Source organism: Penicillium lagena (genome assembly GCF_028827675.1).
Source record: "Penicillium lagena strain IBT 129212 chromosome Unknown utg000002l_segment0_segment0, whole genome shotgun sequence".
NCBI lineage: Eukaryota > Fungi > Ascomycota > Eurotiomycetes > Eurotiales > Aspergillaceae > Penicillium > Penicillium lagena.
In genome coordinates this window covers 4,205,337-4,220,360 of record NW_026623223.1, presented here as the reverse complement: position 1 = coordinate 4,220,360, position 15,024 = coordinate 4,205,337, and the positions used below count along the sequence as shown (strand labels likewise).

At 52.4% G+C, this 15,024-nt stretch overlaps 6 protein-coding genes across 6 annotated transcripts; 5 read left to right on the top strand and 1 right to left on the bottom strand.

Annotated features, from left to right (window-relative positions):
- Nucleotides 1–149: 149 nt before the first annotated feature.
- On the top strand, nt 150–2,363 carry N7510_004522 (homeobox domain-containing protein; the record flags this gene model as incomplete). Its single annotated transcript, XM_056976448.1, has 2 exons — nt 150–479; nt 537–2,363. The coding sequence occupies 2 exons, from the start codon at nt 150–152 to the stop codon at nt 2,361–2,363; spliced, it is 2,157 nt and encodes a 718-aa protein (XP_056836404.1).
- A 949-nt stretch (nt 2,364–3,312) lies between these two features.
- N7510_004521 (histidine phosphatase superfamily) lies at nt 3,313–4,516 on the top strand (the record flags this gene model as incomplete). Its single annotated transcript, XM_056976447.1, has 3 exons — nt 3,313–3,450; nt 3,578–3,724; nt 3,791–4,516. 3 exons carry the CDS (start codon nt 3,313–3,315, stop codon nt 4,514–4,516), a joined length of 1,011 nt encoding a protein of 336 aa, XP_056836403.1.
- Nucleotides 4,517–5,944: 1,428 nt separating this feature from the next.
- N7510_004520 (alpha/beta hydrolase) lies at nt 5,945–6,906 on the top strand (the record flags this gene model as incomplete). The annotated part of the gene is made up of 2 exons (XM_056976446.1): nt 5,945–6,554; nt 6,617–6,906. The coding sequence occupies 2 exons, from the start codon at nt 5,945–5,947 to the stop codon at nt 6,904–6,906; spliced, it is 900 nt and encodes a 299-aa protein (XP_056836402.1).
- Nucleotides 6,907–8,211: 1,305 nt separating this feature from the next.
- Nucleotides 8,212–10,646, bottom strand: N7510_004519 (putative nuclear localization protein; the record flags this gene model as incomplete). Its single annotated transcript, XM_056976445.1, has 3 exons — nt 8,212–10,073; nt 10,242–10,355; nt 10,547–10,646. The coding sequence occupies 3 exons, from the start codon at nt 10,644–10,646 to the stop codon at nt 8,212–8,214; spliced, it is 2,076 nt and encodes a 691-aa protein (XP_056836401.1).
- A 2,114-nt stretch (nt 10,647–12,760) lies between these two features.
- N7510_004518 (uncharacterized protein) lies at nt 12,761–13,276 on the top strand (the record flags this gene model as incomplete). Its single annotated transcript, XM_056976444.1, has 2 exons — nt 12,761–12,809; nt 13,029–13,276. 2 exons carry the CDS (start codon nt 12,761–12,763, stop codon nt 13,274–13,276), a joined length of 297 nt encoding a protein of 98 aa, XP_056836400.1.
- An 817-nt stretch (nt 13,277–14,093) lies between these two features.
- Nucleotides 14,094–14,575, top strand: N7510_004517 (uncharacterized protein; the record flags this gene model as incomplete). The annotated part of the gene is made up of 2 exons (XM_056976443.1): nt 14,094–14,124; nt 14,328–14,575. The coding sequence occupies 2 exons, from the start codon at nt 14,094–14,096 to the stop codon at nt 14,573–14,575; spliced, it is 279 nt and encodes a 92-aa protein (XP_056836399.1).
- Nucleotides 14,576–15,024: the final 449 nt, after the last annotated feature.

Genomic DNA, 15,024 nt, shown 5'->3' with positions numbered 1-15,024 from the left:
CGCCACCAGTCGGTCGATCACTTTCATCACCACCCCTCGATGATATAGACCGCGACCCTCGAAGCTGCGACGTTCCCGTGCAGCTCTCACTTCACTCACTCATCGCTCCACCACTCCCTCCCTCCCTCCCGCCCACTCCACGCCTAGCCATGAGCTATATCCATCCTTCGTGGAATTATGCCGGCCATGCGGGCATCCCGATGGACCAGCCCATCGCGTACGATCCCAACATGGTGCCTCCCGCCATGATGCACCCCATCGACGGGTACATATATCCGCACCCGCCGATGGACATGATGGACTACTACCACCAGCCGATCATGGACTACGAGGAATACGCTGAAAACCTGTCCCGGCCTCGCTTGACCAAAGAGCAGGTCGAGACGCTGGAGGCCCAGTTCCAAGCCCACCCCAAGCCGAGCAGCAACGTCAAGCGCCAATTGGCGGCTCAGACGAATTTGAGCCTGCCTCGCGTTGCAGTGAGTTACGCCGAACCTTTTTTTCAGTAAAACTATAGACTAATTTCTATATCATAGAACTGGTTCCAGAATCGACGTGCAAAGGCCAAGCAGCAGAAACGCCAGGAGGAGTTTGAGAAGATGCAGAAAGCCAAGGCCGAAGCGGAAGAGGCTGCTCGCCAAAAATCCGAGACCTTGGACCAGCTATCCGAGTCCCGGCAGTCGGGCACCAAGGCCAAGGAAGAGCCTGAGAAAGCCTCCCCTGTCAAGAAGGCACCGGAGGCGTCCACCTCCGACGGTCCTTCAAAGAGCCCGACCAAGTCTCTAAAATCCGCCTCCAAGCACCACAAGACAAAGAGTGAAACGGCCCGCGAGGCAACTTTTGCTTCTCTGCAGAGAGCTCTCAATGCCGCCGTTGCAGCCCGCGATCGATTCAGAGGCAAGGACTCCCGCGCCAAGAAGGGATCGACGGAAGACGAGGACGGCGACATATCTCCTACCACCATGGCGCCGCCCAAGGCTCCCAACAGCAGCCACCGTCATGATCACAGTGGACACGCCGCTCTCAGTGCTGCCTTCCCGGATTGGGACGCGAAGGAGGGGCCTACGTCGTGGGGTGCGACTAGCAGCCCCGACGAAACCATCGGCTATAGCACCTCGGAGGCGACTTCGTTCACGACAACCAGTCAGCCGTTGCATGACATATCCGGCTCGCATCAGAACCAGGACGCGTTTGCGGGTACTCACTATCATCAGGCTGGGGAATGGGACGGCACGAACGCAGGATCCGAAATCGGGATTGCCTACAGCACTTACTCGATGCCTATGCAGGCTCCTGATATCTCGGTCCACAGGCGTGAGTCCGATGCGATGTCAAACTCTTTGGAGGGCATTGGAATCTGTACTCCTGGTCAATCTGCCTTGTCGCAATCTCTGCCCCGGGCTGGAGAAGCGTCGTGGAGAGAACCCGCCAAGGAACTTGACCTCGCTGCCCGGCGAAAGCGCCCACGGCCTGCTGCTATTGGAACTTCCGGGGCCCGCACACTGGCTCCCTCGACCTCCATGTCGTCGCTCTCGCCAACGAATCGCAAGCCGAGCTCTGGCGCCGGTCACTCGGTACGGCAGTCCAAGTCGACCCAGAGCCTCAATTCTCGGTACGCCGGCGTGAGGAAGGTGTCCGCTGCTCAGCGTTCGCCTCTCAACTTTTCGACTTTCTCCGAGTCCGGGACCATGAAGTCCACCAAAGCTGAAATGCTGCGGCCGTCGGTCTCGTCTACTACCTTGGCTCCTCCAACCCCCTTGACACCGCAGGATCTGCAGCACTTCATGCCAAACTCACCCACGGACAGCAATTACTGCTTGTCGGCACATTCAGCCACGCAATTCTTCCCTTCCTCGCAGTCCATGCAAGTGAACATCGCCTCGCCTCCCGCTACACCGATGGATTTGTACTCGCACTTCCAGTACCAAAACATTGCGCCTCCGATGTCTGCTCCCGCCCATGTGACTAACTTCCCCGAGTACGCCGCCACCTGTGACCCGGTCCCCATGTCCGCACGAAGCTGGACAGATGCCCCTTCGCTCGCCTCTCCCGATTTCCCCGCTGGTCTTCAAGTACCACAGTCGAGCCATGTTTCGCCTATGGGGTATGACTCGGCGATTGAGCACACGGGCCACGCTTTTGGGGTCGAGCCGGTGTCAGGCTCACCGTCTTTGATCTACTCGATTGAGGACGCTGATATGCCGGGCTCTACGGACCGGAAACGGACTGAGTTCATGATGCATCAAGAATTTCCGGAGCATCGGGATGCCCATCACTACATCGCCCACCAGCTGCCGGGGGCTCAGAAAACGAAAGCCTATACGTTTGCGAACAACGCGCCCCCCCACAGCTACCCTGCCTGAGAGCTGCCCGATCATCTCCACGGATCATGTATGAGATATGTGCTGCGATTTGCTTTTTTCTTGCTTTTTTGTTTGGGATGAACTGTGATGCATTTTCTTGGTTCCCCCGCGTCCTTTCTTCCCACCTACGGGTGCCTCATTTCCAACTCTTGACCCCACGCCGGGATTCGCCAACTTTGTGGATTTTGTTATGTCTTCTATATATTTTCCTTTCTTGTTTCTCTACTTGGGTGGTCTCACCGCGGTTTTCTTTACATATTCGGAGCATATTCTGTCTTTTTTTTTGCATTGTGTTTATTGGCCTGGGATGTTTTTTTGGTGTCCGATATACGACTTACTCTTTTAATTCTGGTGAGCACCCAAAAGCTGCTCAAGACTTTTTTTCCTCTTCACAGTTCATTCTTTGGATTCGGTTCGACTTTTGGATGGGATCTGGGTTTGGCAGCGTCTGATATATACGGCTTGAGAACCTTGTCACGTACCTATTTCTTTTGCACACAAATTTTCTGGTCTCATATTTCAATAATAATACATACCAAAAGGGGGCTGATGATTTAAATTCCGCTTCAAAGTTTCCCCGATTGGCAAAGAATCCGCTTGGAAAACCGACGGGAGTCGATAAATGACGATCAGCAAGTCCGCAACAGCCTCGTCCGTCACGGCAACGCAAGCCTCCGGCGGCGCACCTCGATTTCGGTCGTTTACCCGTAACAACCAAGTGGCCCCCACGTGTATGTTACCACAGGGTCTCGGGCCTTCTCCTCACGACTCACAATGTGGAGACGGAATGCTTTGTCGGCTAATTTCTTGCTTCTTCATGACACGCAGATATAAAGGACGTCGACTATCGATCTACTCGTAGAAACTCTACGGTCAGAACGGAGTCTGTCCGAAATTCTCTGAAACCCGCTTTCTCCGGTACGCCTTAGCCCAGGTCACGTCCCCCCCGATGAGGTTACTAGCCATCTCCGGTCCCGCCCTGGTGGGCCTTGCGGCGTCAGCCCACGCCGCTTCCATCAACTACGCGACGGTAAAAGGTTATTTCCTGCAGGACGAGAGCTCAACGGATGCCTCTACCTTTGACTTTGTAAGCACTACCCGGTCATTGATTAGGGTTTTGTGACTAAACTTGGGGGGTGTAGACCACCGTGGACTTTGGGCTCATTAACCGGACATATCCGACGGACAAAGACATAAACAACCCTCAAACTAAGACTCAATGGGAGCGCTTCTACCACCAGGTTCTCACGCTCAACAAGGAGTCGTCTCAGGACGTTGAGTATAAGGTTCTCTTCCTTGGGCGCCACGGAGAGGGATGGCATAACGCGGCGGAGGACTACTATGGGACCCCTGCATGGAATGTAAGTTAATCCCATTCTCTCCGGGTCTCCACAGCCGCATGGCAAATACTGACATGACTTGCATAGTGCTACTGGGCCGAGCTAGATGGCAACGGTACCGCCACCTGGTTCGACGCGGCACTCACCACCGCCGGCATAGACCAAGCTCTAGTCGCCCATAACTTCTGGCAAAAGGAAATCAACGAGCAGCACATCCATACACCGGACAGCTACTATGTCAGCCCGCTCAAGCGCACTCTCCAAACAGCCAACTACACATTCACAGGCCTCACTCTGCCCCACGGAAGCACGCCCTTCGTACCACTGATCAAGGAGCTTTTCCGCGAGGGGATCAGCATCCACACCTGCGACCACCGGCACAACCGCAGCTACATCCACGAACTATTCCCATCCTGGCCTATCGAGCGGGGCTTCACTGAGGAAGACGACCTGTGGAATGGGGTAACGGCCGAGACAAGCGCGGCCCAGGATGCGCGAAGCAAAAAGGCTCTGGACTCGGTGTTTTTCTCTACTACCGATCCTAAGCAAGACGCCTTTGTCTCTGTTACCTCGCACTCCGGTGAGATCGCTTCTATCCTTCGGGTGCTGGGACACCGTGACTTCAGTCTGAATACCGGCGCTGTTATCCCTGTCCTGGTTCGTGCCGAGAAAGTGGCTGCTACGCCTACTTCATCATCGCTTCCTTGGACTGTTAGCCCGCACTGCACGGCGCCCCCGGTTACGTCTGTGTCGGCTTGTGTATGTCCGTCGAGCGCGGCACCTGTAACGACTCCGCTGGTCTCGAATCTCTAGGTCTTTGCATATTCCCTGGCCATGCGCCGATGACTATAGGATGGCTGTGTGTCTGAAAAGATAAATGGTTTATTGCCCGATTTACAAAATAAAAATCATCTTTGTTTGCCCTGGTGAGAAATAATGACGTTTCTGAAGTATACAACCCACATTTAGAGTTAATCTAGACAAATTTAAGCTTCCCACCCATGCCAAATCTAAAAAATTTGCCACTCTTTTTCTCCCCCTTTTCATTGAGATAAGAAATAGATGATTTGAGTTGCTTCCTTCTATGGAAAGCAAAAAGTACGTCCCCGGGAAGGCTCGAACTTCCAACCTCCTGATTAACAGTCAGACGCGCTAACCAATTGCGCCACGGAGACGTTCATTGTGTGGCGTTTTTCATGGGCAGATGAAGAGGAGATTCTTCAATGTATCTTCAAAATGTCATTTTGGATCTGAGAGCTATATACATAATGTGTAGAGGATAATGTCTGGCGTTCCTTTGACCTGCCGTTTCCTAATTTAGTGCTCACCCGTCGCTCCCTGAGTATAACTGAGCACGCCCCTGAGCGGCCTGACTTGCTGAGCATGACATAATCGAGTTTATGGGAGGAATTGAGAGCTGGGTTGATCCTAGTGCTTTCCTCTAGCCTGTCCTGTACCATGCGTAGATTCCAGATGCTTGCTGTTAGAATGTCTCTGGTTCTGCGTTTATGGTTGGTTGCTGGTTCAACACAAGTGTTCGTGTTCTACAACCCTCTCTCTGCCAAAATCACCACCTTGTTATATGCAGGAATACTGTCTAACCTCAAAAATAGCTTCTCCATATCGCCAGTGGAAATGACCGACTACAAGAATACGAAACCAGAGAGACATTTTCAGGATTGATCCTCAAGTGTGCTTTCTGCAGAGTCTGTGGGTCGACCATGTTGCTCTAGAGCCAGTACTTGAAAGATATGGGGTGGATCTCAATCACTACCGGGACGATCGAGAAAAAGCAGCACCGTTTTCCTGATGTTGAGCTTTTTAGTAGGAACAGACGACCTTGGGTGTCTGAGACACCTACATCACAGAAAACAGACGCGCGGCGAGAGGACTTATGGCCACCGATAGGCTCTACCCTTGGTTCAGAATTATTCAACTCCAGTTGCTCTGCAGGGCAGAATGTTGACGCCTCCAAAGCTTTTTCATTACTCTGGCACTACTTATTCATGGCAGGTTTGATTATTAGTGGACAGCCGCACAGATTAACCCCGTAAGCCCCGTTAAGCCCGGCCCTGGGCGTCTTACCAACCAAACTATAAAAATCATCTGTGGCTTAAGCCCCTCTCCTAGTGATTGGAGTGATTGGTATATACAAATACCAATAATGCTGCCGCTGCTATCCTTATAACCCGCTCTCTTTCCCAGTTTTAAATCCTAGTCTCAAGTCTCATACAAATAAATATGAATCGTACCGTACATATCTACAACCCACTTCAACCACCTGTGGAGCTAGACCTAGTCACTTCCACCCCTCTTGAACCCTCCAGCCCTCGTCCAACCTTCATTTTCTTTCACGGCGGCGGTCTTGTCAGCGGTTCGCGGCGCGGCCGGTTCCCGCCACTACCAGTGAAACTGTTGCTCGACCGAGGTTGGGCGGTCGTTGTCCCAGATTACCGCTTGCTGCCGGAGGCCGGCATCGCCGATATCCTCGACGACCTGCGTCAGCTAGAAGCATGGATTGTGCAGTCTGCAGTGGGGATTGATATGGATCATGTCGTTGTTGGGGGATCGAGTGCAGGTTCCCTGGTGTCAATCTTTGCTCTCTCTGTGTGGAAGACAATCAAACCGCGCGCCTTCCTGTCTCTATGGGGCATGGCGCAGACTGAGGGCGAGTGGTATAGTCGTCGCCGGGCCGAGTCAGACCTGCTGGGAGGCGTCCCTGCCAGCCAGCTGCACGAGGAAAACGTTGCTCCCTATCTGCAGCCCGGACGGCCGCATATCTCAACTGATGAAGGGGACATGAGAGACCCTGGTAGCCGAGCATCGCTTTTTTTGTGGCTGCTGAAAAAGGGTACGTTATTCGATTTGCGCGCCCGTTATCGGTGTCTATATACTTACTTATTAACACTCCAGGCCGGATTGGTCCTATCATCAGCGACTCGGTGAGAACAGCCATCGGCACGGAAGCCCCGTTGGACCTGATAAGCTCCTCCTATCCACCCACGGTTATGGTGCACGGCACCGCCGACACAGTGGCGCCGGTGACGGACTCGCGGGCGCTGGCGGCCGCCCTGGGGCGGGTTGAAGTTCCGGTGCGCTTGATCGAGATCAATGGGGCGGACCATGGACTGGCGCCGCAGGATAAGTATCGCAATTCCTTTGAAGAGGCAGTCTTGGCTGTGGAAGAGTTCACAGGAAACTGAGAGTTATCAAACGGGGAGACAATCGATAGTCCGAAGAAGAATATTGAACTTGGGAGGAAAGGCTTGGAGCGAAATATATATCTTTCTAACACGACTACAAAAGGCTCCCATATGGCCTCTTTAAAGATAAGACAATAGTCACAAAGCATACGGGTGCACGATCTGTGTTACTATAGAAGGTGATCCCTACTCCTCAAGTCTATCTAGTATAAAATGGGTCAATTCAAGTGTTCATCTGCATTATCAGCTCAAAGTTGAGTCATAATTTATTATAGTACAAGTAACTAATCATTGGTCGTCTCCGTGGCGCAATTGGTTAGCGCGTCTGACTGTTAATCAGGAGGTTGGAAGTTCGAGCCTTCCCGGGGACGAACTTTTTGCTATCAATTCCTTGAATTGAAAACCATTTTGAAATTTATTTTTTTTCTGCCGCTGGAGTTCACTTACGTTGAGCATAATGCTGCCGACAAGAAAAGAATAAAATATCGAGTTATTTCTATCCGCGTCGTCTTGAAACAAAAATATGGTATAGTTATCATACCCAGAATCAAATGGAGCAAAAGGTATCACCGTCAATCTGAAGCTACCTGGAAGCACACACACGCAGTCGGAGAGCCGGGGTGAAAAAGCATAGGCAACAAGGGGTGGATATTGTGCGTTTCAGCCAGAGGCTCTGCAGAACAAAGATAAATTATAGACAGAAGAAAGTCAAAAAGAGAGCCGGGTATCCGATTCTCAGGGATACGGGGGAAAAAAAAGACCAACGGCAATACACAGGACAAGAAAGCACCGTACGAAGGAGACAAGAGATGTAATAATAAACAAACATAACAAAAGTCGAGAGTGACAGCGGAAATGGAGAAGTTTCCCTCGGCCCCTGACCATCCCATCTATCGACCCATATGGCAAGAAAGTAGCAAGTAACAGCGTACAAAGTCGTAGTTCCTGTAGCACTCTGTCCAGATGATAATGGGAAGCATTTCAACTCCAAGTAGTAAGAAGCAACGCCACGGAAGAAAATAGAACAAAAAAGGGTACCAGTTAAGACCGGAACGCAATCAGGGAACAGCAAAGGGTATAGGAAGGTTAGCCCAGATTAACATTAACCGAAGATCCCTTCACACCGAGGACAATCAACACAGGTGGACACGAAGCAATGCAGTTTGGAAGAGAAGAGAACAGAGACACACAAAGAAGCAAGTAAAGAAGAAACAAAAAGAGCAGATAGCAAAGATGGGACAGTAGCATCTTAGATGATGCTTGCAAAGTCTGTAAACGCCCAATCTAGACAACGCCGACCGCGATCTAGTAGCCTGACCATCCACCTAACGGGCTTCCTGACTGACCCTGCTGAGGTTGGCCAGGCTGCTGCTGCATCTGACCTCCGGACCCAGCGGGCCACCCAGCAGGCATGCCCCCGCCCCCCATCCCCATCGCATAGTTCGCCTGCTGCGGGTTCCCGGCCATGAAGGCTTGCTGCTGCCCTCCCTGGCCTTGAGATGCTTGATACATTGCTCGTGCCATAGCGGGATTGTAGCCCGCTTGTTGGCCCCCGGGAAAGCCCATGTTGCCCATCGGTTGTCCCTGCGCGGCTTGCGGGTGATGCATCTGGTATTGCTGTGGCATTTGTGGCACTGACGGCCGTTGCTGGTTGCGAGGCGACTGAGAAGGGTGATGAGGCTGTTGGCCATGGTGAAGGGGTGAGGCACCCTGTTGCGGAGCTATAGGCATTTGCTGACCATGCTGGCTATATTGAGGCATCTGGTTTGGTTGCGGTGGCGGATGACCCCACACCTGCTGCTGCTGGGGTGCGTATCCGTAAGGAGCTTGTGCCGCCAATGTTGGATTGGATCGCTGCTGCATGAGGTGCTGTTGCATCCCCGGGTGCATGCCTCGGACCGGCGACTGACCCATACCCTGTTGATGGGTTTGCTGAGCATAGTTGGCTTGTCCTGCCATCATCGAGGCTTGGTGAGGGTGCACGTTCTGCGCATGAACAGGGGTTGTCATCCCTGCTGGCATCTGAGAGGGTTGGATTTGTTGCGATCCGGATATACCTGGGTCCACGCCAGACTGTCCCTGGGATGTTGGGACGGGTGCTTCCCGTGGCGTCGTATAGAACTCATCGAGACCCTTCTGGCGGTAGTTGCGCTGTGAACTCAAGATTTTGTTGAAGTCGGCGGTGTGGGAAGCCTGATTGATAATCTCCGCCGCTGAACTGGATTGGGTGCGGTCCTGATAGGGCTGGCCCGTCAATTCTTGACGTGGAGGTGATACACTGTTATACTCGTGCAGTCGGGGATCGTCCGAGGAGGCCAGATGAATCATCGGAAGCGAAGAGAGCGAAAGGGTCGAATTGGGGTTGAGAGACAGGCCTGGAGGCAGGGGTTCAATCACGCTGCTATAAATGACATCGTTATGGGGTAGCGTCGGCAACAGGTTGGAACTGGCGGTTTCCGCTGCAGCTCCATCACGGGCTTTGGTGGCTCCGGGACGTTTCTCTCCTGCCAGGTCATCCTCTGTGAAGCCCTGCTTCCGTGCCTTGCTCTCCCAGTAGTCATCACGAACTCGTCGACCGTTGACAATCACGCGACTCCCAAACTGTCGAAACATGGATCTGGCGGACACGATGGCGATTTGGCGAGATCGATAAGAGTAAGGGAGGATATCCTGCCGAATAAGGTCGTCCTTTTCAATCTGAGAGGCGATGATCTTGTGCAAGGACCGGTTCTTATTGAACAAAAGATACGAGTCGCGATAATTCAACACCCTCGCGCATTCTGTCGCAAGCATGAATAGCTTCGTCCCGCGGTTCGGTACGCAGAACGTGCGGCACTTATATTCACGGCCACCTTGCGGGTATCCCATGGCGTCCGCCTTGGTCTCTCCAGCCTCGTCAAATTCCTTTGGTATGTATTCGTCGCCCTCTTCATTCAGCTGGTCGGAAGTATGGTCCCGCACCGTCGGAAGGGCTTTAACTTGCGTCTTGTTTGGCGTGGTCTTCTCCGGAGGCGACGCGAGAGCCGGCGACGTGGCATTCTGCCGGGGAAGAGGATGCGACTGCATCCGAGGAGTCTGAACTGGCGTTGTTATGGATGGCTGTTGGTCGGTGGATTCTGCTCGAGGGGTCTTGGGTGGACGACCGCGCTTGCGACGACTGTGATCTTCTAGAAAGCAAGGATAAGTTAGCGCATGTTTCTCCGGGGACATGCATGGCGCGATCAATGATTAAGGGGCGCGCAAGTGGTAATTTGAAGGGCATGAAGAAAAACGAGAGGCCTGCTCTCCGACGGCGCAAAAAGGCGCAAAGGAGAACCCCCCTAGTGCGCACATACCATCATCCTGATCTCCTTCTGCCTGTCCATTCCCGCTGTGCTCCGGAGAGCGACTTCTTTTCACACCACGGGGACTTGTTTCTGCAGGGGACGGCGCTGGCATGACACCAGAGACTAGGAGGGCCATCAGTTTGAAGGTTGGCGATTAGGAAGGGACTGAAGGCTAGTGAAAGATAGAAATGCAGGAGCCGTGCGCTGACCGATCGCAAAAAAGTGATCGGTCGCGCAAGATGCCGAGTAGCAGCGGACCCGGGAGACAAAATGCACAGACGACAAGAGAGAAAGAAGACAAAGGGTAAGCGTACCGGAATTGCTCAGGGCCGCCGGGTCGATGGTCCCGGAGCCATCGACGACATCGCCTCCCATCCCATTCATCGTCGACATGGAGTGAGGCGTGCCATACATAACGGGGTGTTCAAGAGTTCAAAAGAGTGGGCGGAGGAGAGGCGCGTCAGGCGGACGCGACGAAAAGAGAGAAGTTGAAGAAGCGGCTGGGGCTTGCATGCAGGAGCCGTGCCTTTTGGGGGAGAGGATCAGCGGGGAGAAAGACGAAGAGAGTCGGCAGCTTAGGTTGGTTAGGTTAGACAGGATCGAACTTGGGCTGAGAGGGGGAAAGGGACGAGAGGCGGTGAAGGTTGATGGCCTGAGGAATGAGGCTGCCAGGCACCGCCACCGGGGGGGAGAGAGAGGGTGTGAGATGGGGCTGGGCGCGCCTTGGGATGCGCGATAATAAGACTTGCAAAGTCTGAACGGGGAAAAGGTAAGGTTGCAAGGGGGCACGAAACAGAAAAACAACTGATTGGTTGGGGGTAGACGATCGGGGGTTCAAGGCGTCAATCTGCACGGAAAAGACCGCTGAGTCTGTGTTCTGCGCCGTTCTTTTTTAAAACATCCCTTCAGGCAAATCCGGAGCCCGATGGCACTGGGCGATGGTACGATGCGAGGGTCCCCGGTCGAAGGGCAACGTGTGGGGATCAAATCAGATAGACTCCACGGAGAAGCCGATCGGAACAGAGCAGGGCAACTTCGCGCGCAGGGATGAGTAGGGCTGAGATTGCCCGAGTAGAAGAAAATGATAGACTCACATCCAATACGCAGACAGGGTCTGGGAAATGAGAGAAAAGATGAGAGGTGAAGACGTGCAACCGTCACACAACCTGATTTGAAATCCCCTGGCGCCCAGGAGACCGTTGGAAGATTCCCTCAGATCACGAGGTAGTTCATAGACTAGAGGAAAGTAATGATCATAATAATGCAGGACGATCCTCGACTATAAAGCCGCATTTTGCCAAATCCCCGTCCATGATGCCTTTCCCCTTCTAGACACCACACGCCTTCATCACAGCACCAGAGGACTAGCAAGTGTGATAGGCCTTTGGAACCCCAGGTAGTGAGCAGGGTTGTGTAACTTAAGTTGTCTTAAAACCCTGAAAACTACATACTCAGTACGGTATACGATAGATTGCCCGACAAGACCGAGTATCTACTCTCTTAGGGTTAGTTATCTTCAGCAAGCCCAAACGCCCGGCGGGGCGATGTGCAATCGGATTAGACCGGGTTGGCCGAAAGACCTGGTGATCAGTGTCTAGGGCTCCTTTGGCGCCAAGGACCCGGGATTTCTTGTTTTTCTCTCTTTTTTCTTCTTTACCAAACCCGACTAGCAAATGAGGGGCGCGGGCAATAAGGTCCGTGAAGGACGAGCCAAACCGATTGCAAGCCCAGAGCTCAGGCCGCATCTTGTCCGCCTGAATGAGACTACGGGCCCTAATCCGTACTAGTTAGCCGTGGAAGGCTCGCCTCGTGCGTGATCATTGGTCCTGGCGGAGTTGCGGCCGATATCCGTCTTTTGGATCTCCGAGGATGTGGAAGCATGATCCATGATGATAGACCTTTCTGAGTATTATGAGAATGACCGGATTGGTCTGGCGAGAGGGCAGATGACTGAATCGAAAGCAGACGAGACTGACGGCACGGGGCGATCACTTGAGCGGGCGCTAGGCAGTCGATCACAAGCGGCCCATGCGTTTTTCGACCCTTGAACGGTGAATTCCAAATCATCCGCCGGTATTGGGTACTTATGATGCGATCTGGGTGAGAATCGACTTCGGCAGCCCCTCCAACGGCTGTACGCAGCGGAGCAAGACCGTCCTCCGTCGCACAAAAACGACGCGACTGCCCCAAGCGTCAACGGTAGCCTCTCCCCGGTCATACAGCAGCCGGCCTGCAGTGCTCGCTGCCCTTGACACGCTCTGCCACGATGGTTCTTCCCCGTTGCACAGATAGAAATCCGCTACACAAGGTGACTGCAGTACTACTTTTAGGTATTTGCATTTAATCATTCTTTGATTAGCTTGGATCGGCTGGCTTGGGTCTGATCGCTATATATGCTGCTCGGCCCGCTATGCGTATCTGACGGGGACGTTATCTATCAATGCAGGAGAACCAGACTCGAGCATGATAACGTACAGTCCTATATGAAGCAACAGCTTGGCTGATACGAAACACTACTGATGATCTTCATGAAGCAATGGAGACGCCGGCTCATGCTAACATTTAGCGCTATTCTCGGTGCGTCCGAAAACTAGATTCACCAGTAACAAAGTCGCTCCTATTGGTCAGTTAATTTCTTGAGAATCTCCGACTGACTCTCTTTGAGGAGATATTAGGCTGCCTAGTTGGATGCAACGGCAACACTAAACACCACTGCACTAGTGGCGAAAAAAGCATGGAGATTGCAAGGTTGAGTCTACAGAAAAAGCTTGGATTCAAGGCTAAGCTCCTCTGAAGAAAAGGCAACCTGGAATGAGGGAGCACATGCCCTGGCCACGCCCAACGTCCAGTCTAAATTGCTGGGCGACTCATGCGCCATAATTCGACAGAACAAGATGCAGGATGGTGAAATGTTAGACCATGTGAACGTGGAGGAATCATGGGCCAGCGGACAAGCAATCTTGTTCGGTACTGGCCACGCGTTGCACGGAATTGCGTCTAGAATGCCAGAAGATGTGATCTACCACCACGACTACGAAAGCTGACGAAGTCTCGAATGATCTTGAGTTTCCACAACGCCATCACGGCAATCTCGGGCCCAGGTAAGTGGGAGTGTGCACGGTTCTCCGTGGTCGCCATGGGGGATTTACAGAAGACCACGCAGATCATGACGGTTACTGCGGGATGATTTCGGACGTAGAATAACTCAATCGTAGCGAAGCGAATTTCCATCCCTCGAATGTAACAAAGTTGAGACATCGAATCGAGGCAATGTGGTTCTCTGAAGTTGCAATGCTGTGGAGTGGATTGAGTTCTTCCGCCCGCGTATTGAAGGGACCCAATGGCGATGCGCTCTCTCATTCATCATGCAGAGCATCCCGGTCGATCTGACCTGCCAATCACCAAGATAGGCAATATGCCAGGATGATGAGGCCCCCGCGCGTCCATGCACTAGTGACAGCCAAGAATGTTTCAGACTCCACGGACCGGTAAGCGATGTGCATGGATTGAACGTAACAGATGACCTTATTGGTATGGAACAAGAAGACCCCAGAGAGAGTCACTCGCCTTGTTGCAGTAGCTTGTATGGAGATCTTGGGGGACCTTGTGAATGAAGGGTAGATTGACACTTGTCAGCCTGGCCATTTGGCGGTAATACCTGAATTGTAGCCACGATGATCAGAAAAGCAAACTCATTTCATCGTCTCTTGTTGGATCCGATCTCCAAAGCCGATCAGCACCGGAATTTGTAATAGAAAGTCTACAACGTACAGTATCTCTGGCAACATACTCCCATCGCTGGCGCCAAAATTGCCATAGTCTGAAGGTTCGGTACTTTATATGATAAACTTTTATCAATCAATGCTGTCCCAGTTTGCGATCGACACGAACAGTTTCGGGCGCGACTGCGGACGGGCCGAACGAGTCCACATTGAACCAGAAGAATAGCTGCTTTCAAACATGTTCTTGCCGCCACTAAGCAATCGTAGTAACATGTAGCAGATAAGGGACATTTGAGACCTCCTCGAAACAAATATCTCAGCAAACAAGTAGATGACACTATAAGGAAAATTGATGAAGCTATCTCTCATTTAGCACTCACCAGAGGCGATGAGGCGTTACCACCTCAGGTCGGCAGGCTCCAATGCCTTACTGCGCGTCAACACGTTAGCTTTGAAGGGGATAAGTTCTTTTCACCTTACAAGAGCCACGGGAAGGCTCAACAATTCTTCGCTGTCTTATCAGTGCCGGTCCTAGGCATGGTGCTTGTGCAATTGGAGGATCTTGCCTCTCTTTCACGATCTATGCCGTTCTTCGTCTGCGGTCTCCTCTCTGCTTCCTGAAGAAGACACAGCATCTCGAATAATAGATACTACCGTAGAGCGCTGCGTATGAATACTATTCCAAGAACAGCTCAAACTACGTCCATGAGTTGCCTTGTGAGCTGCCTATGTCCATACTTCGCGACATTATGGCTGCAGCGGCAACAATACGCTACCTGGCTCACACTGCTATGCATGAGACGGTCGATCGCAACAGGGAATTAGAGTTATTTCGTTCTAGAGAAGTCTAGATTGAAATATGTTCGCATTGCAGAACGTACACCATGGATTCGGAACTCATAATATTTCCCTATCCCCAAAGCACCTCGAGAGCGATACCAGGACCGTCGATCTTGGTCCACTCTCCGCACTTGAGAAACGGAGAGCGATTCACGCTCTGTGGCAGCTTTTGATCGTAAGGGAGTTGCACAGTGCAGCTACTTGTCGCTGGCGCTGGCCTCCCAGTGAAG